Source organism: Sinocyclocheilus grahami, unplaced genomic scaffold, assembly GCF_001515645.1.
Source record: "Sinocyclocheilus grahami isolate Dianchi unplaced genomic scaffold, SAMN03320097.WGS_v1.1 scaffold574.1, whole genome shotgun sequence".
NCBI classification, from domain to species: Eukaryota; Metazoa; Chordata; class Actinopteri; order Cypriniformes; family Cyprinidae; genus Sinocyclocheilus; species Sinocyclocheilus grahami.
In genome coordinates this window covers 820,997-844,685 of record NW_015505753.1, presented here as the reverse complement: position 1 = coordinate 844,685, position 23,689 = coordinate 820,997, and the positions used below count along the sequence as shown (strand labels likewise).

The 23,689-nt window shown below is 37.2% G+C and overlaps 2 protein-coding genes and 1 long non-coding RNA gene across 6 annotated transcripts in view; 1 reads left to right on the top strand and 2 right to left on the bottom strand.

Annotated features, from left to right (window-relative positions):
• Positions 1–1,722: 1,722 nt before the first annotated feature.
• Positions 1,723–17,252, bottom strand: cacng5b (calcium channel, voltage-dependent, gamma subunit 5b). 3 transcript variants are annotated; one of them, XM_016239748.1, is made up of 8 exons: positions 17,164–17,252; positions 15,804–15,856; positions 15,472–15,601; positions 15,092–15,331; positions 8,357–8,443; positions 4,914–5,054; positions 4,698–4,843; positions 1,723–2,227 (listed from the first exon to the last, which is right to left on the bottom strand). In XM_016239748.1, the coding sequence occupies exons 4-8, from the start codon at positions 15,285–15,287 to the stop codon at positions 1,970–1,972; spliced, it is 828 nt and encodes a 275-aa protein (XP_016095234.1). In that variant the 5' UTR covers positions 15,288–15,331; positions 15,472–15,601; positions 15,804–15,856; positions 17,164–17,252; the 3' UTR covers positions 1,723–1,969. The 3 variants fall into 3 exon arrangements, with proteins under 3 accessions (XP_016095234.1, XP_016095235.1, XP_016095233.1); XM_016239749.1 differs by having other exon boundaries at positions 15,472–15,506; XM_016239747.1 differs by lacking the exon at positions 15,472–15,601.
• LOC107556614 (uncharacterized) lies at positions 16,866–23,679 on the top strand. Its single transcript, XR_001605306.1, has 3 exons — positions 16,866–16,877; positions 17,736–17,742; positions 23,616–23,679. It is a non-coding gene; the product is annotated as an uncharacterized lncRNA (long non-coding RNA).
• prkcab (protein kinase C, alpha, b) overlaps positions 21,609–23,689 on the bottom strand; it is a 205,940-nt gene continuing 203,859 nt past the window's right edge. For both annotated transcript variants that reach the window (XM_016239745.1, XM_016239746.1), the window contains one exon: positions 21,609–23,186. In XM_016239745.1, coding sequence (XP_016095231.1) covers positions 23,019–23,186 — 168 coding nt within the window. In that variant the 3' untranslated portion in view covers positions 21,609–23,018. The remainder of the gene's footprint in view (positions 23,187–23,689) is intronic.

The window sequence follows — 23,689 nt, the reverse complement described above, 5'->3', positions numbered from 1 at the left end:
CAGACCAATATGCTAATGTTTCATGATGACGTCAACATGAAACGCTTGGGATTCGTTTTAAAAACGACTCGTTTCAATGATTCAGAGTCGACTCTTTCTTTTGAGAGACAATAACTTTATACACGGTGCACTTTCAGATTTTAAACTTTGCAGGATGTTTTCATTCACTTAGAGCTGTGTTACACACTGCATGAAAGGTAAGAGTGATTTTTTTTCGTCACACATCACAGCTATTTGATCCAACTTTGATCACACCTTGAACACACTTACCGCTTTTTTTAAATGGCTCTAAATCACATTCGGAGTATTAAATTGAAGTTTCAGTGTATTTAAGTGACATGAACAGTGAAACGTTGGTAGAGTAAGTGGAGAATTAAGAAAAACAAGGCAAGTTTTGCAATATGTTTAGATTATATCCATTGCGCTGTAAATGCAATCTGTCTGACACTTCCAAAATATTAATGTAGAAAGCATAATCGTACATTAGTTATGACAAAAAGACACGAAACAACATTTCAGATACATTTTCAGATACAAAAAAGAGAGAAAAGCAACATTTGTAATATATGTATACTATACTGTGTTATGCCATGTTTTATCAAACATGGATGAGCCAAAACAAGTGTTGGACGTTTACAAAGAACTGTTTCATTAGCTTTGTTTTATATTCATAGCAGAAAATACATTAATTTTAAATAAGCTGTGGACAACTATATAATATTACAATTCCATCACAAATATTTAAAAGATTGGCAGGTTATATTCTACTTTGATGTGTTTCATTTCAGATGTGCAATAATACGGGATATTTGTGGTATATTTGTTCATTTGTATTTTTTCTATTATATACAGTATATAGTTTGTATATGTTGTTCATTTATTTTTCAAAAGTTCATTTATTTCTAAAGATATATATATATATATAAATCTGCACTTATTTACTAATATTTTTTTCAGAACAACCTCTATAAGAATACAATTTGATATGAATAGATTTTATATTGCATAAATACATAGTATAATACACATTAATTTTGTACTATTCTTGAAAGCAGATTGATCTAGTTGAAGGCTAGTGTTCCATAATGGCTACAATTCATGTTAGTATAAGCACCATACATATTTACATTGATCAACACCCTGTTGAACATTATAGTGCCCCTATTATGGGTAATGAACGGTTCATATTTTGGTTTTGGGAGTCCCCAACAACAGGTTGTCATGCATGCAAGATCAAAAAACACTTTCATTGTCTTTTAATATGCATTTATTTTTACATTACTTGCTCAAGGACTCCCAAACGCTACGCTCAACGATTAATTTTTCCAAACCCCTCCTTTGCGTGACACTAATCTGCGGTGATTGGTCCGATTGGTCTCATTTTCATTTCATCATAAGCCTGTAATGCATGATAAAGCAGCGTTTGTGAGCGCAGTGCTGCTTTATGTACAGCGTTACCACTATTTTTACTACTCCAAAAGCAGCACCTAGTGGCAAAGAATGAATTTGCATTTTCATTCAGACCAATGTGCCAATATCAGACCAATATGCTAATGTTTCATGATGACGTCAACATGAAACGCTTGGGATTCGTTTTAAAAACGACTCGTTTCAATGATTCAGAGTCGACTCTTTCTTTTGAGAGACAATAACTTTATACACGGTGCACTTTCAGATTTTAAACTTTGCAGGATGTTTTCATTCACTTAGAGCTGTGTTACACACTGCATGAAAGGTAATTTTCAAAAATCCATAATAGGGGCACTTTAAACTTCAATGATTATTCATCTTAGCAGTTGTGTGAATCACTCCAGATGAGAATACTATACTGCCACCTGCTGGAACAAAGTCATTAGCTCACTACAGAACAGGAAAATTACAGTCATACATTCTATCAGTCTGTTCCCTTTCATAAGGCAAATACACACATATATGTTTAAAACCCAGTTCTGACGCCGGACACTGAACTTTAGCAGGGGGAGGAGGACACCTGGTCGTAGTCAGGGCACTTGAGCAGGGCAGGGTAGCTGGCATTCATCTGGAGAGAGGTGTCGCTGGAGATGTCTGACGGGCTGCGTCCTCGCGTCCTAGCGTCGGGGTGAAGGAACTGACCCGAGTAATCAGAGCAGTTGCTCAAGCGCGGCCGGTAGAAGCTGGGGTGAGGCTGGTAGATTTCCTCCGCTGTGTAACGCTTCATGAACAGGTAGACGGACATCACGCCTGCACTCTGAACAGAGAGAAGAAAACATTTCCTGAAGGAAATAACAGGCAACAACAGACAAGATCTAGAGCAAAAGCTTTGATTATGACAAATGATGACTGCTGATTTATATAAAAAGGTACAAATATACAGTGGTGGCCCAAATGATTAGAACACTAGTATTTTCACCAGCTAAAAAATGGTTTTAAGTCAGTCATTTCTATCTTTTGCTGTAGTGTGTCAGTAGGAAATATCAGTTTACATTTCCAAACACTCATTTTGTAATAATCCAGTGAGATTTTTGTGCTCCACACAGAGATCTGATCTGATCATCATCCAGTCTGTCTGGAATGACATGAAGAAACAGAACAAACTGAGACCGACTTAATCCACAAGAACTGTTGCAACATCTCCAAGATGCTTCAAGAAACCTACCTATCAGTTATATTTGACACACTACAGCAACAGATAGAAATAATTGACTTAAAACTTTAGATGGTGAAAATACTAGTGTTCTAATAATTTTGGCCACCACTGTATCTAGAAACATTGTACACCAAAATGTAGACAGAAGGAGAGAGAGACTAATATCTATATGCAATAAAAGTGGTAAATAAAAAAAAAGGCAAGTAGTTCACCATGGGATGCCAAGTGCCATTTGACCTTGACATAAAAATGATTGCAGATAGGCTCACAGAACAGTGATTTTAAAAGGTTTAAGAGGAAAACAGTGAAAATACAAAACAACAAACACGTGAAAGCAAACAAGAGAGCTAACAAGAGTACTGTAGGTTGTCGCTTTACTCCAAAAAGTGCAATGCACTGAGCAATGCTGACGTACGTCAAGTAAAAAGCCATAAATGTTTAGGTCAATGGGAGATTTTCAAACTTTATAAGAATGTTGCATGTGCAATACATAGGTTTAGCTCAATCAACCAAGATTCAGAACTTACAGTATGATAAAACAGTAAAGTGAAGCAGTAGGCATTATTCCACAATAAATGTTTCAAACAGTAGTATAGGTGTGCATCATTCCAAGTTTAAGGATGTGAAAAGCTAAAACATCCTAGGTTGTCATCTAGTAATTATGATAATTATGAAATGGCATGCTGCATTGTTGTCGCATGACCTAATTTAGTTTGTCACATGACCTCATCATATTTCATACTTAAAGCAGCATGTGGCTTTTAATCATTATCTTGGAAATAAAAATAGTTATTTTGCTTTTTTTTTTCCAGTTGTGTGCTATCTTTAGTTCAGTCTTCAGTTGAATTAACCCTTGAGAAAAAAGTATAATTGAACAAAATAAAAGGTTAGAATTGAAAAGAACATACTGTACTGTACAAAATGTAATGTTTTCAGATTCTTAATTGAATGTTATTTGCACATAAATGAAAATGTGTTATAGTTTACATTTATATTAAATACAGTTAGTTGAACTTAGCTGAGTGCTTGATGTTTAAGTAGCTTCATAACTACTTTATTGCGTTTTAAATATGATTATACTGTCGAATGTACTGGCAAGCATTTATGGTACACTAAAATTTTAAATAATTTCTATTGAAACTTGTATGTCAAGTATTCAAGTATTTAAATACATTTTTCATTAAATGTATTAAGGTTATTAAGTTAGTACATTATATAAATACAGAGTTCTGGCATGAAACGCTAGATGGCGCAGTCTGATAGGTCTAACTCAATCTGACCTGATGACATCATTATCACATGGCACAGCTGATTGGTTCTCTCCTGTATCGGTAGCCAATGAGCTCGCTGCTCAACATTCAAATATATGGCTAGTGCTTGCCATAGCAGTGCAGCTTGCTTCAGAAACCCTCCACCTTCCCCAGCTCCACCTGTATAGATCTGCTATGAGGTGGCTCATTTATGCTATATGGGGGTTATTTCATGTATGTTATATTTGCAGCAGCAATATTTCTTACATGCTCACAGCAGCATGTTGTGGATGTATTGGCAGTAGCAAGTCTCGGTACTTATAAGCCTATCAAAGACGTTTAAAATTGTTAGTGCGTGTGAACTACTTACAGTTCATTCATCAAACTGAAATTGGAGGTTCAGTGTTCAGTATTTAAGTAAGTATGCTCTGTTGCATACTGCTCATTTTGACAAATGCACTCATCTGTGTGTTCTGCTCAATGCATACTGTATTTGCAGTACCACAGCAACAGAAAGAGCAGTACAGAACACAGTCACTGCATATTTTAGGTCAAAATTAGGAAGATTAAATTATAGCATGTGGTGATCTTTAGCATTTCACAAATAGAGGTAAAATTGTACTGAACTCGTTGACATTACTTTCATCTTACATTCCTTTAAAGTCAGACTTAAATTATGCACAAAACAACGTTTGAATGGAGTCAGTACATTAAACATTCAGGCTGAATTAACTGCAGAGAAGTGCGAATGCCCTAATAATGGAGAAAAGTGAGAGAAGAATGACAGTAGATGGTAGTGTCAGAATTAAAGAGCTTTTTACCTCAGTGAGCAAGAAGGAAATGGCAGCGAACGCAAACGACCAGCCATACTTATAGCTGAAATACGCCTCATTACTCTTGGTCCTGCTGAACATCTCGTCATTTATGCTGGAGATGTAGAGCACCAAACCAACCACCAGAGACAGACCTGAGAGAGAGACAAACATCAGTCTGACAAATAAGATGTGTCAGAGGAGGAAGTGGAAGAGGGAGTGTACCTGACAGGATGAAGAAGATTCCAGAGACAAACGCCAGTATGGTGCGATGGGGCCGAATGTGTCCGATATTGTTGAGCACAAAACCAATGAACATAAAGAACAAACTGACCAGTGGGAACGGTGTGGCCGAACGAATCATCTCTGAAAAGATATAAGAAAGAGCATTTGACAGTGTGAAATTGTGAGTATAAATGCCTGTTCACACCGAGAACGATAACTACACTCTAAAACCTAACAAATATTCTAATTAATGTGGTTTAGTCAACTTTACTGTCCAACTTAATTGTAAAAATCTAGTAATTTACACACTATGCCTTTGTTACTCAGAAAACCAGAGTTAAGATAAATTGTTTTCTGTGAGAACCGTTGTCGATCTTAAAGTGCCCCTTAATTAATTAATATTTAAAACTTATAATTACCATTTCCAATATTGCCTTTCATGCAGTGTGTAATGTAGCTGTATGTGAATGTAAATGATCTGCAAAGTTGTAAAGCAGAAAGTGCACGATAAATAAAGTTATTGTCTCCCAAAATAAAGAATCGACTCTGAACAGCTGAAACGAGTCGTTAGTCCCACTTCCTTGATGGCTACACGTCACGGGGTAACATATTTGCATAATGCGCGCCTATGTTCTCCGTTGGCCGGCCGCGAACAACTTGACCCCGCCCACAAACACGTCATTCTACTGACGACTGCTTCTCTAATCTCGGGGAGTTCATCTACATCAATCTACGGTGCAGTACGCCGTAGACCAATCACAACAGACTAGGCCATCTGACCAATCAGAGCAGAGCAGGCTCACGGAAAGGAGGGGTTTAGAGAGACTGAATCTTTGAACTGCTTTGAACGAATCGTTTGAGAATCACTGGAAAATTAAGTGATATTAAATGCATATTTTGAGAAAACTAAAGCGTTTTTTGACCTTGCATGCAAGTAATCCTATTGTAGTAGACTCCCAAAACAATATTAGGAACCGTAAACATTGCATAATAGGGGCACTTTAATAGAAATGTCCCCCACTTCCGCAGTTATCTTTCTCTTTAGTTGCATTCACTTATTTTCTAAAGTCATTTTGAATGTTGTTAAATTGTCAACTAAACCTTTTGTGACAACATTACATAAGTTGACTACATAAATTTACATGTAGTCACAATGCAATTCTCTTCCTATCAGTGCAACGGTATCAAAAAATTATCCTTTAAAGGTAGAACACTGACTAATTTGATGTGGCAATGTAAAGTTATGATTAATAAAATCGCACTATAACACATTTATTATAAACATCATTCTATTGTGATAAATAAGACTAATAATGCAGTTGATTTACTCCCCCTTTAACTGTGACAGTATCAAGTGCCTTTAATAATGTCACACAGACATCAACATTTTGAACACAAAACACAACAATGGTAACAATCAAAATAATTTTGATAGTAAAACTGAATATTACTAAACATTTTTGCTGTCTTTGTTGTGTCAGTGTAACTTCAGGTAAACATACCTTACTTTTTTAGGCATGGAGTTTATTTCCTTTTTTTTAAGGCAATGGATTTCCTCACTTTATTTAAACTGAAGTAAATGAATCACTCTTTTATAGTGATTATAACCATAAAGTTTTCAAAACTGTTCTAGCTCTAAGACAACAGGAAAGATATCATTGGAATCCCTTTCAGAATGATTTCTTTCAGCCAATGACTAATAAAAACACTGGCGATCAATTAAAATCTTTCCTTTAAGCTGCAATTATGTTCACACGAAACTGAAAACGCATATTCTTAGAATAAAGAACATTTTCATCTGCTGGTGTGTGTGCATATATATAATTTAATAACTTTAGTTACTGTTATAGTTATTAATCTTAAAAGTCATTCATCCATCAGTCGGTCTATATTGGTCGTGCTGTTCATTTTTGTGTGCAGCCAAAAAATAGTGGTTTCATTGAATTCAAATGCTTTTGCACAATAGCTTAGCATGCTATCTTCTGGAATCAGCTGTGAATGCCAGTTGAGTCACGAGAGGAGTGCTATTTCTGTGTAGCATGTGAGTGACTGTTAATGAAGCTGCTGACAGTGATGATGCTGCCTATATAGCAGCTCAGTCAAGGATCTCTCAGCTATCCATCAGCTCAGACCCTCAGCAGGGTAATTACCAGCACATTGACAAGACGGCACACCGAAATAAACTCACCTTTCAGAACTGACAGCTAATAACCACCCATCCTGCATTAGCTATACAGTTTGGATTGTATAAGCAGTTTATGCAACTGGATTTGAATATATTATATGGATTTTAAATTATGGGGGTTGTTCTGTTCTGACAGCAGAGTGGTTAGGATATTTAGAATGACTTCATGGACTGGATTTATGACATTCACTCATCCTCAATAATCATGAGCAAAACTATGTAAGGTTAAAGAAATGACTGTCTATTTAGATTAAAGGAAATACCCCCAAAAAATGAAAATTCATCATCATTTACTCACCCTCAAGTTGTTCCAAACCTGTATGAATTTCTTTCTTCAGCTGAACACAAAATAAGACATTTTGTAACCGAACACTGTCTGGTCTCCATTGACTTCCATTGTATTTTCTTCCATATGAAAGTCAATGGGTAACAGCGACTGTTTGGTTACCCACATTGTTCAAAATATCGTATTTTGTGTTTAGCAGAAGAAAGAAAGTCATACAGGTTTGGAACAACTTGAGGGTGAGTTTTCATTTTTGGGTGAAATTTCTCCTTAAGTCCAAATAGTTTACCTTGTCGGCAACTATTGTCTGCTTTGGCCAAAAAACCTGTACAGCTTTACTGCACTATTTACACTTAGCAAATACCATCTAAATACTATTTTTTACAATACTTGTTTTTGCTGTTCACACTTAGTGTAAACAGCATCTATTGCTATTAAAAAACATGGTTTGTGGCAATTGCAGGGTTTTGTGCAATGAAGTATTGGGCCTTCATGTGTTTTTACTGATCGGATAGCTATCAGATTTGTTAAAATGTTTCCATTTAGACTTGGCCACATAAATGTCTTTCCACAAAATGGATATAAATGCAATTTTCAATTCCCATGCTATAGGCAAATTTAGATATGCAACAGATATGCACTGTATTATATTCAACATCAAAAACCGCAATAAGAAAGAGAGCAGTGGTAAGATAATTCAGTCTCACTAACTTTTAATGAAGATGACTGTGTGTTGAGGATCTGCGACTTACTTTCGGTTTAAAAAACACACTTAAGTGACCAGATGTAAACAGGCCCATTGACTCTCAAGAGAAAGAAATCACTGAATTTAGTCATTTAGAAACAAACAAAAAAAAATCCAGTCAACTCTGTGTCTTGAAGTAAAACCAGTTGAGAATCACTGCTCTAGGTTTTTAGGAGTGTTCAGTGATGTGACTAATGTGTTTGTCATGAAGGCACAGTATAATCACTTACTCAGGACACTGACAGTAGACTCACTGGTCAGCTGAACACTCATGGGCATCACATACTCGATGGTGAAGCAACGCCCTCTCTCCTCACCTGAGACAGAGAGATCACAGAGGACGTTATTATTACTCTGAGGTTGTGCTTTCATAGTTTAGGACACAAAACAAGGTTGCGTTTGTGTTTCATTTCATAGTACAGAACAGGGCTTTGTTCACACCGATCACATAACAATAATCACAATTAATAACACAATTTCAAAGTTTTTCTCATTTAAAGTTATATTCTATTGATAATAGATCATTCTAATGATACTCTAATTAGGGATGCACGATATTGGAGTTTTGCCGATATCCGATATTTTCAACTCATTTTGCCCAATAGCCGATACCGATATATTTCCTTTTGTTTGGAAACAACTCCAAGTATCTCCTGTGCAGAAATTATAAGCAATTTTTTTTTTTTTTTGGTTAGCTTTTAACAAGAACTTATTTGTTAGAATTAATAAACAACAATAAAGTTATTTTATAATGACAGTACATTTAAGATTTTAAAAGAACTATAAATAAACTATATTCAATCACTGCAATTTTTTTTCCAGAAAGATATGTACAATTATTTAATTTAAATTACTTTGTGTTTGTTTTTTTGTTCATGTAAGCTATAGCTTCTGAACTTTTATATCAAAACATCCTCATGATTTTATGGCATCAATTACTGCTTTATTTAATCAGAAACACAATCTAAATAGTGTAAACTGTGATTTCTTGAGCTGGATGAAGGCTAGGAGGGCCTGGTATGGTAGTATGGGTGATTGGAGGTTGAAAATAAAAATGAAATGGCCTTTCCTGGTCTGGTCTGTTTTACTTTGCTTGATGAAGTAAGAGATGGTTTCATCATCCAGCACTGTTAGATCGGAAATAGTGGGGTGGGTATTTGGGTTGAAGCTAGATGTGATAGTGAGCTCAGAGCATCTGAGAAAACCAAAGAAAGCCAGGATGAACATAGCGTCAAGCGTGTGGGCGGTGTGAATGGAATGATAACCTCTGCGGAGGGTAGAAATACATTTGGTCAAAATTTGTAAGGTAATGGGTTGCCTGGTATCTGGGCGAGTGGGATGGGATCTTTGGATACCTTTGATGAGTAGGGAGGTCTGAGAATTGGCTATCTGGGGTGAGGGTGAACCGTATAAGAGTTTGTGAAAAAACTGGATTCCGCTTAGATAACCCTTAATGGAGCTGATTTGAAGGTTTTTGTTGATGTTAAGGTGAGAGATGAATGAGGTGATAGCGAGCAAGGAAAAGTCGGGAAATGGCAGGTTGTAGGTGGAGTGAAATGCTTTAAAGCATTTCCAAGCTGTTAGGTAAGATTGGAGGGTCCTGGGGGCGACGGCTTGTAGGATAGAGTTGAGGGAAGCTTCGAGTAGAGGTCTCAGAGGATGATTTATGGGAATATCAGCTCTGAATAGGGAGGTACTGGGGTTGGGGCTGGATCCGCCTCCGGTGCCAGCGTTCTGAATTTCTGGAAGGAAAAGCGAGAGAGAGAGTCAGCTATTTGGTTTTTTGAACCAGGAATATGTTTTGCAGTTAGAATGAATTGGCCGCAAGCCGAGATCCAAATCAGGCGTCTTAACAGAGGCATTAGGGCGGGTGAATGGGAACGGCTTTTATTGATGCAGTGTACAGTAGCCTCGTTGTCACAGTGGATAATGATGCTGGTGGCGGACCACTCCTTACCCCACAGAATTGCTGCGACGACTAAGGGATATAGCTCGAAGAGAGCTGAGGATTTTAGCTGCTGTGGTAAGTCTACCAGCTGGGGGGGCCACGTGGATGCGAACCAGCGGCCTTGATAAAATCCTCCGAAACCGACAGAGGGGGCGGCGTCGGTAAATAACTTAATGTCGATTGGGGAAGAGATTAAGTTATTGTAAAAGAAAGATAGGCCGTTCCATTGTTTAAGGAAGGATATCCATAAGCTGAGCTCGTTGCAGCACGCGTCAGTTAATGATATTCGATCCTCTAGTGCGTGGGCGGAAGACGCGAGAAAAAGGAGGTGTGAGATAAAAGGGCGTCCCTGCGGGATGATGCGCATAGCGAAATTTAGATGACCGAGAATGGATAGCAGCTCGCGTTTGGAACAACTCGGGTTGTCTAAGAGGGTGGAAGCGACCAAGATCGTCCTATCGATTTTTTCCTTCGGCAGAGAAGCCTGGAATTTTTGTGAATCTAAGTTGATACCCAAAAATTCGATGGAGGAGCTCGGGCCTGCGTAGAGGGCGAGGAGATCTGCCTTGGCTGATCGTCGTGGGACGCTGACGCCGGAGCTGACGAGTGCCTGGCGTAGTTCTGCCACGGTCCATTTCTCCGCAGCTGGGGCGGGGGAGAGGGCTGAGGCGTAGGAGGACGCTGGAGAAGGTGGCTGACGCCTTGAAGGCGCAGGTGATGGCGTGCCTCGGTGCCTGGAGGTATGCGCGATGGCGGCGCGGGAGGGCCGGCGGCCCCGAGTTGCAGCCGCGGGCTCGCTTATGGTGTCCTGCGGAGCGCTGGTGTGCTGGACGGCGACTGAAGACGCCGGAGGACCCGTGGTGTCGAATTCGTTATCGTCCGGGAAAAGCTCGATGTCTGACATGGTGCTAAGGATGCTAAGGACGGGAGATAATGTAGGTAAGGCTGCTTTGATTATTTATAGAGGTTCTCTCTTGAGCTGATTGGATAGATGGTGTAATTACTGATGATGAACTGGCCGTGTTAATTATCTGTGCGCGCTCCTCCCGAAACTTGTTAATCCGGAGGACCCGTGGTGTCGAATTCGTTATCGTCCGGGAAAAGCTCAATGTCTGACATGGTGCTAAGGATGCTAAGGACGGGAGATAATGTAGGTAAGGCTGCTTTGATTATTTATAGAGGTTCTCTCTTGAGCTGATTGGATAGATGGTGTAATTACTGATGATGAACTGGCCGTGTTAATTATCTGTGCGCGCTCCTCCCGAAACTTGTTAATAAAACATCACTTAAATTATGTCATTATTTATCATGTCTTTCCAAACCTATGGCTTTCTTTCTTCTGTGGAACACACACACAAATAGATATTTAGAGAAATGTCTCAGTGTTCTTTTTTTGTCCAACACACATTTTTTTGGTGAACTATCACTTTAAGGGCTGTCATCTGTGAGTCCAAGATTGGAGTCACTGACACTTTCCTCATGTGGTGCGACCTACAGGATCATGATATCTCAGTCAGTCTCATATCACATTTACACATTCAACACTATAACACAGTAGTGTTACCCTCTCACATCGAAGTACAGAAATAATGTGAGACTTCTGGACTTCTGAAAGTTTTGGGTGTTTTAAAGCACAAGGCTGATGGTGATCCCAGCAGCCCGTCTCTGTAGAGCTCAAACGACTGCTCACATCTGTTCACAGTCATGCTCAATTTAACCTGCTGTAAACAGCGTGGGTTTGGACCAAACTCAGTTCAATCGCTCGCCCACATCTTCACAGACACACAGAGCGCATTCTTTCACTGAGACTAATGTGTGTGTTTGCGCCACAGCAGGCCGTTGTTTGACAATTCAGAGGAGTGTGAGCTCAACATGTCATCTAAAGTAAATGATAACGAAACATCCTGCCTCGAGTGGATAGACCTCCTCAATACAGCAGAACACATTCCATCATTAAACACGTCCAGAAAATTGCCATGGAGATGTCAAGGGAGGGCACAAGCATAGAACTGAAACCTTTGTAATTAGCCCAGAATGCCTGACCAGACAAAAATAATGGCGTAAACCAATAAATGAATGTGTGAAGTGTATTGGAACGAACTGAAATGACTGGCTATTTGCAGAAGAACAATTTGCAATACTCACAGTAAGAACTTATCAAACACTGTACAAAATAAGAAGTAAAACTCTTAAAAAGATAGGCTTTTTAAAAAATTAAAAAAAAATTTTTCCAACAGGATAAAGTGATCTTTTCATCATGCTGTAGCAAAATCACTGTCTGGGTGTTGGTTAACATTCACTGGAATATCTCGCTTTGTATTATTGTGATGTAGTTTAATTTCTTAAATATCAGCACTGGGAGTTGGGAGATTTATTCACACGGTGATCTCAATTCACACCATCAGAGAGGAAACATTCACAGCGGATGGTGTCGAGGACAAGGCGTGAACACCAGGGAACCGCAACCAAAAAACAAACATCTGCAGTGAATGGGAACATCTAGACTCTCAAGAAAAATACTTAATTAATGAATTAATTTAAATGAATAAATAAACAAACAAACCTGTTCTATACACGTAAATCATAGTTTAAAAAACAGAATGTACATTATTTAATTTGACCCCCTGATTTGGTATTTTTAATACTAATATTTTTCTTCTAATCTTTTTAAATAAATAAATACATAAAATCAGCACACTGAATAATCTTTGTGGAAGTAAGTGAGATGTATGGAAACACGCAATACAGATTTTTTTCTCGCAATTCTGAGTTATAAAGTCCAATTCTATGGAAAAAAGACTATTTTCTTACAATTGTGAGTTTATATTTATAACTCTATATACTTTATAACACGCATATGTGACTTTATATCACACAAGTCTGACTTTATAAAGTTTACTGTATATCTCACTTTTCTGAGAAAAAAAGTCAGAATTGTGAGTTTATGACAGAATTCGGGAAAAAAGGATTGTGAGTTTATATCAGAATTTAGGGGAAAAAAAGGATTGTGAGTTTATGACAAAATTCAGGGGGGAAAGTCAGAATTGTGAGTTTATGACAGAATTTAAAGGAAAAAAAGGATTGTGAGTTTATATCACAGAATTCAGGGGGAAAAGTCAGACTTGTGAGTTTAAATCACAGAATTCAAGGGAACAAGCCAGAATTGTGAGTTTATATCACAGAATTCAGGGGGAAAAGTCAGACTTGTGAGTTTAAATCACAGAATTCAAGGGAACAAGCCAGAATTGTGAGTTTATATCACAGAATTCAGGGGGAAAAGTCAGAATTGTGAGTTTTTATCACAGAATTCAGGGACAAAATGTCAGAATTGCAAGTTTACATTACAGTATTCAAGGAAAAAAGTCAGAATTGTGAGTTTATATCACAGAATTCCAGGAAAAAAGTCAGAATTGTGAGTTTATATTACAGAATTCAAGGTGAAAATGACAGAATTGTGAGTTTATATTACAGTATTCAAGGGAAAAAGTCAGAATTGTGAGTTTATATTACAGTATTCAAGGGAAAAAGTCAGAATTGTGAGTTTATATTACAGTATTCAGGGGGAAAAGTCAAAATTGTGAGTTTATATCAGAATTTTGGGGGGAAAAGTCAGAATTGTGAGTTTATATGATAGAATTCAAGGGAAAAGGCCAGACTTGTGAGTTTAAATCACAGAATGCAAGGGGAAAAGTCAGAATTGTGAGTTTATATCACAGAATTCTGGGGGGAAAGTCAAAATTGTGAATTTATATCAGAATTTTGGGGGGGAAATGACAGAATTTCAAGTTTATATGACAGAATTCAAGGGAAAAGGCCAGAATTGTGAGTTTATATCACAGAATTCAGGGGGAAAAGTCAGACTTGTGAGTTTAAATCACAGAATGCAAGGGGAAAAGTCAGAATTGTGAGTTTATATTACAGTATTCAAGGGCAAAAGTCAGGATTGTGAGTTTATATGACAGAATTCAAGGGAAAAAGCCAGAATTGTGAGTTTATATCACAGAATTCAGGGGGAAAAGTCAGAATTGTGAGTTTTTATCACAGAATTCAGGGACAAAATGTCAGAAATGCAAGTTTATATTACAGTATTCAAGGAAAAAGTCAGAATTGTGAGTTTATATGACCGAATTCAAGGGAAAAGTCAGACTTGTGAGTATAAATCACAGAATGCAAGGTGAAAATTCAGAATTGTGAGTTTTTATTACAGAATCCAGGGACAAAATGTCAGAATTGCAAGTTTATATTACAGTATTCAAGGAAAAAGTCAGAATTGTGAGTTTATATTACAGAATTCTGGGGGAAAAGTCAAAATTGTGAATTTATATCAGAATTTTTTTGGGGAAATGACAGAATTTCAAGTTTATATGACAGAATTCAAGGGAAAAGGCCAGGATTGTGAGTTTATATGACAGAATTCAAGGGAAAAGGCCAGGATTGTGAGTTTATATGACAGAATTCAGGGGGAAAAGTCAGACTTGTGAGTTTAAATCACAGAATGCAAGGGGAAAAGTCAGAATTGTGAGTTTATATTACAGTATTCAAGGGCAAAAGTCAGGATTGTGAGTTTATATGACAGAATTCAAGGGAAAAAGCCAGAATTGTGAGTTTATATCACAGAATTCAGGGGGAAAAGTCAGAATTGTGAGTTTTTATCACAGAATTCAGGGACAAAATGTCAGAATTGCAAGTTTACATTACAGTATTCAAGGAAAAAAGTCAGAATTGTGAGTTTATATGACAGAATTCCAGGAAAAAAGTCAGAATTGTGAGTTTATATCACAGAATTTGGGGGAAAGAGTCAAAATTGTGAGATAAAAAGTTGCAATCACCTTTTTATTTTTATTCAGTAGTGGAACAAGCTTCCATAGAGATGTGTATTACTTAAAAAAAAAAAAAAAAAACCTCTTCAAGCTGTAATGTTATGCGTATATGCAGTAGTGCAGGCAAGTCACAGATTCTACTAAATGAATAACTGTAAATGTAACTAGGTAAAATAGAAACAGCCATGTGTAATTACCTGCCAGAAAACAGACTCTCCAGAGGCCAGAGTGGATGGACATGCGTATGTCAGCGCTCTGGTTCAGAGGCAGGATGACACCCTCCTCCAGGTACAGCCAGTAGTCAGTGCTGACGGCGATACCCAGCAGCCCCAGACTGCATACTGCAAACACACTGCTGAGCAGGGTCAGAGCCTTCCTCCCGCACGCGCTCATGCCACTCAACCTTCAGCAGGGGGCACTCACCACACACAGATAATCTGAGGGGAACGCAGATGCAGTGCTGTCAATTCACAAAGAGCTGCTTGCTGACTGTAAATCAGGCGGGTGTCAACTTCCATCTCCAGCAAATCTGACACATAATGAATCATGAAAACAAGATGAGAATCAACATCCTTACGGAAACAAGTGTTTTCCGGAAGCACACAGATGCAGCTGGAATGCCAGCAACACAGCTCACAATGTGAGATTGACAAGCAGAGCATTCAGTGAAAATCCACACAAGGAGAGAGAAAATCGTTCAGTTGTTTCTGGACAAAAACACACATGCACACTCATGCATTTTCACATCTGTACATGTGTCATCTGAGCACAGCTGGAGCCGCTGAACATGTGATATATGTGTGAGACACTGATGCACAATGCAATATGAAACCGAATCACGCTGCTTGCTGTGTGGCATTGCAAAACTGACATGTCATATATGAATCTTCCATATGAAGTGCAGTATACCTGTAACTCAGAACGTGAGAGCGTCCATTGCTGCTGCGATGATGATGATGCACCTGTTTAAAGAGGGACACATTTGTGAGCTTCTTTACATTTAATGACAGATCTGGGACATTTACTGTGCATGTTCATCCAGTTTAGCCAAAAAACAGTTCTACAACAATGAGGAATAATATAAACTAATCCACGTTTGGGTTAACGGTCTTATATGGCACATGTAAAACTCTTCACTTAAAAGTTTATAAAGAATGACAACTGTGTCCCTCACGCTCTGAGCTGAATAACAACGCTTGTTTTCTGTAGAGCTGCTTTATAGTTGAATTGAGAGTGTTTCACAGTTGAACTTTGCGATATCGACACTGTTACTAAAATAAACTTTGAATTACATTTAGCTGAATAATGACTTCTGTAGTGCTTTACGGGCTAAAATTAAATTAAGACTCATAACTGGCGTTGCAACAATACAACTGTTATTTTCCTGTTTGTTTCTATACAGCTACTTTGAAACAGTCTGTATTGTATAGAAATGAATATGACTTGACTTGGACAATGGTTTGTCTCAAAACTTAGAAATGTTTGGCTTCATTTTGTACGTGTGTTTGTTTATTGCCAATACCACTGCAGACTGTTCAGGTTTTAAAAAAGAGCCAATTTACCATTATTGTTAATAAATGATTGTGCTGTATTATTGCTATGCAGTAAAATTAGTAGTGTACAGTACAGTACAGTATAAGGAAACCTAAAAAATATCAGAGTAAATCTTTCAGTAATTTTTGTTTATTTTATAGTGATGGGTAGCATCAACTATTACTATTTATTGCAAATGACAACTGTAGTAACCATGATAATTTAGCTGAAACTATGGTAAACATTGTGCATTTTTGCACAATACATACAGCAGGAGAATTCCAAATCAGCAGCATGAGCCTATAGTTAGTCAGCTCACTAGGTTTTGAGGCACAGCTTTTATCTTTAAAATCTATTTACATTTTCTAATTTTCTAAAAATGTGCCTTCACTGGTTTCATCACTGTAAACAAAACGTGTCTCTCTGCACATGTTGCAGCAAAATGACTGAGTTATGTTCTGCGCACAGCTGCGTTCTCGTTATTATAAACATATGCAGCCAATTAAGCAATTTAAAACACATTTGAATACTTTTAATACATGTACACTATATCAACCAAATAACCATATTTAAAGCACACATTTTAAACAGGTTTTAATATATTATATGCAATGTGTAAATCCCACTAAGTATATCAAATCGTGCATTTTAAGACGCATTCATCTGTGTTGACATGCAAAAAATGATGACATCAACTGTATAGTTCTTCATCTGCATTGAAAAGATGGTAAATTACCTGAAGGATGTTGTTGATGAGAGTAAATCCAGCTGTGGAGTGAAGCAGCTCCTCGCAGCAGCCCAGTCTGACCACGAGAATGAACACGAGCCCGCGGGCGTGTTGTAAGTACGTATGTATGTGTGTGTGTGTGTGTGTGTGTGTGTGTGTTATGTGAGAGTACGTGGTGCAGGTTAACAAGTCTGTTCGTTCGTACTTCAAGTTTATTTTAGTAAGTATACTTAAGTAAAGTTCAAGTATATTTTTAAGTATACTTTATGTAGTAAGTATACACATATCAGTGTACTAGTAGTATACTTGTAAATGTACTATTTCAATACTCCTTGGGACTAAATTGGCCCACTTTCTAGTATATAAAAGTATACTTTTAAGTATACTATAAGTATAACAGTAGTAAACTTTGAGTACACAACTAGTTTACATCAAAATGTTTAGTTTGTACTGCAACTATACTAAAAGTGAGCTTATAGGTATACTGATAGTTTTCTAATTAAATACTTGTAGTAGCATTTTTAGTACACTTTGAAGTATAGTGTCAATAAACTACTAGTTTAGTAGTTTTATACTGCAAGTATACTCGTAAGTTTTCTTTAAGTGAAATTTACATCATACTACTATGTCCCTATTTAGGTATTCATTTGTATATATTTTGTTATATAAATATCTGAACATACAAAACACCTAAAGAACAGGGTATCTGCTTGTAAACAAAAACATTTTATCCTAGCTTCACTTCGGTTTCTTCTTCACTTGTGTTTTTTGGAAATTCTGTACAGAAGATGTGTACTTGCGCCCCATACAGTATAACAATGAAAACACGGATTCTAGGAACACAAGTATAGCTCAAATATATTTAGACTTTTTCTAAGTATAAGTCAAGTATACTTAAATGTCATTTTAAGTATATTTCTTAGAAGTACATAAAGCCCATTTCTGAGAAGTACATAAAAAGTAGACTAAAAGTATACTTTCCTATTTTTAGTTTAAAAGAAGTATACTAATAGCACACTTGAATAAACGTCTTTTTCGTAAGGGGAGTCTTTTTGGAGAATAAAAAATATACAGGGCATCTAGTGTAGTGCAATTCACAAACAAAGACTCACAAAGAGTTGCCTGATTGAATCACTCTGATTGAAAAGCTAGTACAATACTGTACTTTCAGATTTGTCAGTTTTCAAAAATAAAGCAGTTTGTAAAAATGCTTAAACTTATCACTGCCTGGCTATTCACTTGGCAGGCATTCAGTGTTTAAGAAAACATATAGAGCAATATGCTCCAAATAGGCTATCTATTAACTTAATTGGCCTAAATGACACTTTCTTAAAAAAGACCAACTCGTCTTCTTCATTTTTTTTAAGATTTATTTTTGCCATTTTAGCATTTATTACAATAGGACAGTGTGATGACAGGAAGCAAAGTGGGAGAGAGGGGGGACGGGATTGAGAAAGGTCAACGAGCCGGGACTCGAACTCAGGATGCCCAAAGCCAGTTAGGTGACCGCTCTTAGGTGATATGTTCACTTTGAAACTCGGTACAATTGTACAGGTTGGGGCCATCGCAAAAACACCTTGTGGTGGCCATGGCAACCATTACTTTCTGCCATAACTAAATTATGTGTTTTGTGTCATATCTATCTCCTGAACCAAACATGATAACACAGAAAAGGTGATGCCTACCCTATGCTTTAATGGTCAAGGATTACAATGATACCACATACAACAACATAAACTGCTCATAAAGTCATTGAATTAACCATTAACTGTTCACCTGATTGAGTTGCCGTCCGCGTGTGATGTTAGAGCATTGTTGAGAGAGAACAAGAATGTATTGGAAACACACTACCACCTACCTGACTCTGCCTGAGAGGTAAGGAAAAATACACTTACCCGAGATGATTTTTTTAATATCTCTGAAATGACAATATTCTTGAAAACAATCTTTTAACGTATTATTAAATAAACTTCTAACCAGAAATCGATAAAACTTTTACTGATGGTCTCCTACAAAGATAACTGTTTAAATGTGTTAACTGTTGTTTTCTTTTTATTATTCTTTTCCTTCATTTGTTTAGGTTGTGTTGTTCTATTTGGTCGGCTCTGTTCTGTACATCCCCTGTACTGTTTCTATAGAAACAGTAAATTGATTGCAACCACTTACCATACAATGTTTTTGTAAATTCAATGAATATTTTTTTTTTCAGTGTATATGTTCAAAATAATATCATTACACTGTAAAAAATTTTTTTTTTACAAGAATGTATTGGAAACACACTACCACCTACCTGACTCTGCCTGAGAGGTAAGGAAAAATACACTTACCCGAGATGATTTTTTTAATATCTCTGAAATGACAATATTCTTGAAAACAATCTTTTAACGTATTATTAAATAAACTTCTAACCAGAAATCGATAAAACTTTTACTGATGGTCTCCTACAAAGATAACTGTTTAAATGTGTTAACTGTTGTTTTCTTTTTATTATTCTTTTCCTTCATTTGTTTAGGTTGTGTTGTTCTATTTGGTCGGCTCTGTTCTGTACATCCCCTGTACTGTTTCTATAGAAACAGTAAATTGATTGCAACCACTTACCATAAAATGTTTTTGTAAATTCAATGAATATTTTTTTTTTCAGTGTATATGTTCAAAATAATATCATTACACTGTAAAAAATTTTTTTTTTTAAATCCGTAAAATAACTGGCAGCTCATTACACATCATTATCCATTAATTTTGCCGACATTTCTGTTAACTCTAAAACACAATGAAGTGTAAAATTCAAAATACTGGTAAAACACCTGTAAAAAATAAATATGGAAAAATTCCTTTAAATTATACAGTATATTGTTCACTATTTTTACAGATTTTTTTTAGAGTGTATTTATTAAAAAAATATACACATTAAAATATTAAATATACACATCATGCATTTTGTTGGTAATGTTTTGTAAAGATGAATGAATTGAATAAGTTACCAGTTTTGTTTGGTATTGCCGCTTTATCACCAATTATTGAAATGCATGCATGCCACCTTTACAAAGACATTTTTAAAAAGTCAAGTCTGGTAAATGACCTTTTGTAGTAATTGTTTTAATTCACCCTCATCTTATCACTTGGCCCCGTGTTTCATTTTTTCAATGCTTATTCTTTAAAAGTACTAAAGTATTGTTAATGGAACCCTTAAGGAACAGGAATCCGAGTTTAATTCTTTATGATTCCCATCTTTGACTTTGGTTTCTTCATTTTGAAGACATAAAACATGGACATTATCACTTTTGTTTATTTATTTATTTATTTATACACATTATCCTTCACAAAGAACAGAGGGACAACATTTTGTAAAGAAAAAAACAAAGATGAGTGATTTAACTTATTCAAACTAAAACACTGTCCTGGAATCCATAATTTCATAATAATAATACATATATCTTTATAATTCCTGATATAATCTCTAATAAGAAATGGCTGGGTGGAATGTTTATATTCTTCAAATGTCCAGGGAATGTTGGAATGCCACCTCACATGCAGAAAAAACACAATCAAACACGTGAACGTTACATTCCCAAATACTCTCAATGTGAGACACTTGTGTTAACCTGCATCCTGCAAGACGACCACTTGAACACGTTCTGAATCACTTCATAAGAGGACCGGCTCTATTTCCACCTGTTCGTCACGTATCCATTTACTTCTGAATGAATGAAGAAATAAACATCTGAAATATCTACTTGTTTTTCCTTCCATACACAGGGGCTTCAATCATCAGGTCTATTAAATTTCTACTGAAAAATGACAGATCAAAAAACGTGCTCATACTGATGAATCAGTGGTGAAATTCAACAATGGTGCACCTGATAACTACAGTATTTCCACCGAGGGCTTGGCACAAGACTAGAGCCCAAACCGAGCGATCTAATGAGTAAATACAGCATTTCTGAGGTACTTTTTTTTTTACTAGAATACACTAAATGATGTCTGAAGTGTGGTAAAACTGAATTCCCCATCTTTCCCCAGTTGTCATACAGATCATTGAGACGAGACAGAGTTACTCAGCAGTGGTCTAAATCTTCATCCACAGACTGAAACTAAACAGGAACAAAAGCAACAACACAAAGGAAGAGAGTTGAGGTGGGACAGATATGTAACAATCATTCCATGAGGACTCCGGATTCCTGGAATCATGCAACACGTTTTGCATGCGCCGATTTGCCCCACATGCACACAGCAGCTGCAGTACAAACACACATAGAGTATGTAGGAGCCCAGAGCCCAGTCAGTCTACATACAGCTTATCTACTATCAGCATAGAAAACAGAGCAGAATAAATACAAGAATTACATGTAACAAACCCAGCGGTTGGGTTACTACCCAGAAGGTTGGGTTAAACATTTAACCAAACCGCTGGGTCAAAACAGCCCAATTGCTGGGTTTGTCCCTATTTAACCCAGCACTGGGTTGTATTTAACCCAGCATTTTTTAGAGTGCATGGTTTATAAATACTTAATGTACACTAAATAGTACATCTTCATTTCACATTTTTCCACATTAAAGTAGGTGTACATTAATTAATTGAGCTTTTAGAGTAAATGTGCTTAACAGCCATGAAAATGTCACAATGCACAAAATAAAATAAAGAAAGCTTAATGGTTTTAAAACATGATGTCTTTTTCTTTAAGCAAAGAAGAATTTCTGGGGTGAAATATGTCCTGGACATGGTTTTGACCGGGGTTTCATCTCGTTACATGTTGTTTATATTGTAGCAGTGGTAGTTTTCTTTAGCATACTATGCAGGTGTTAAATCAAAGAGCATATCCGTTTCTAACAGAAGAGACTCGGTCTGGTTTGAAATGTTGCATTGGCTACTCTTTATCAGGCCCAGGCAGAATCTGCAGACTTTTTTTGTGCTGATCATGACAGAAAATCTACGGGATGGATGTAAACAGGGTAAAATATGTTAAATAAAACAGTATCATTCGATTATCTGAAGTATTTCATAAAAACAAACGTGCAAGCGGATGAGTAGGACAGGTGATTTCATTCTGTGGAAATCTGCATCTGGATTCTGCGGGTGCGTAGGCTTGCGCTTTACCAACAAGGAATCACAATTCATACATTTCGAGCGAGAGGAAAAGTTGTGGATATGGTGAATATGTAGGAACCAGGCGAGCAGGCAGTGACGGGATTGGAAGTTGTCATGCTAAAACTCGGGGAGCGATAAGGGTTCAAGTTTCAGCCCAAGATAAGGGACACCACCAAGAGATCTAGTAGGAAATCAATATGCATATATATAAAAAACCTTTTGATGCAGTTATATTTTGGCACTCCTATAACAAGATATATATTTTTTAGATTTACAAATATATAATTCAGGAACATTAGAAATGGCAGTAGAGGATTTAAGGAATAGGACACAAAAACCTGTTTCATGTCAGCATGCTTCACACACAAAGAATCTGAGGACTGGAAAAGGGGATTGTTCATTATCTCCACCTTCAAAAAAAAATATGGCTTTGGGCCTGCACATAACATCTATCTGCATACAGGCATTAGATGAACTGTCATTACTGTGAGGACATTATCACTCTGTTTCAAAAAGCCTAGAGAGCTGCCTTTCTGTCTACTGCCTGCCCAAGCAGCACCCTAACCGAGATGGAACCTCATAAAAGAATAATTTGTCTTTGGTGCCTTAAAATGCTCATGATATATTCCCATTCAGCCATTAAACCCCCTTCTCCAGCCCTCCTCAGTTCAGATAAAGGGTATTCAACTGTCTACAAAGATTTGGTGAGTTCATAAATAACATGGATGTGGTTGTTAGTTTGAGCTGGATGGCCGGTCCTCTTCTTCATTGGGCCGTCTCATACCACACTGTGAAGCGACGATGGGTGGATGAACTCTGGGTTTATGTAAGAGAATCCAGCGAATTCGCTCTGGTCGATGTTGGCGATGACCAGTTGGTCTGGAGGGGTCAGCATGGGCTGCGTGCGGGTGAAGAATTTGTCGAAGTTCTCCGCCGCTTTGCCGCACTGTGAAAGGAAGGGGAGAAGAAAGACGGCGGGTTATTTTTTAGATTCAATTGAAAAGCTGGCCGTGGTGCCTGAGAGAAAATTCATTCACGTAGGACTTCCGTTACAGACGTCATGTATGCTAATATGTTCAGTAAATGGAGAATTTTTAGAACGATGACTGGAAGGGGAATATTCAGGGCTGTGTTAAAGGTCGAAACGACTGTAGCCCAGCTTTAGCACCTGTGTGGTCCTTTGAGGGGGCTGTGCAAACAAACATGGGTGGGCACAGGTTGAGATGAATCAGGTTATACCCATAAAACACATATATATACACAGAGTGAGGGAAGATCAGCACAGAGGGTGGGTGGTTTTGATGCAGACACATGAAAAGACTCTTAAAATAGTCCAGGCCTTTATCATGTGGATTCCCTTATTAGATGGCCTGAGATGGCCAATCAAATGAAAGTAGGCGGGGTTTACTGTTCATAAAAGCAGAGCGGGAATTCCAGCGTGAAGCATCA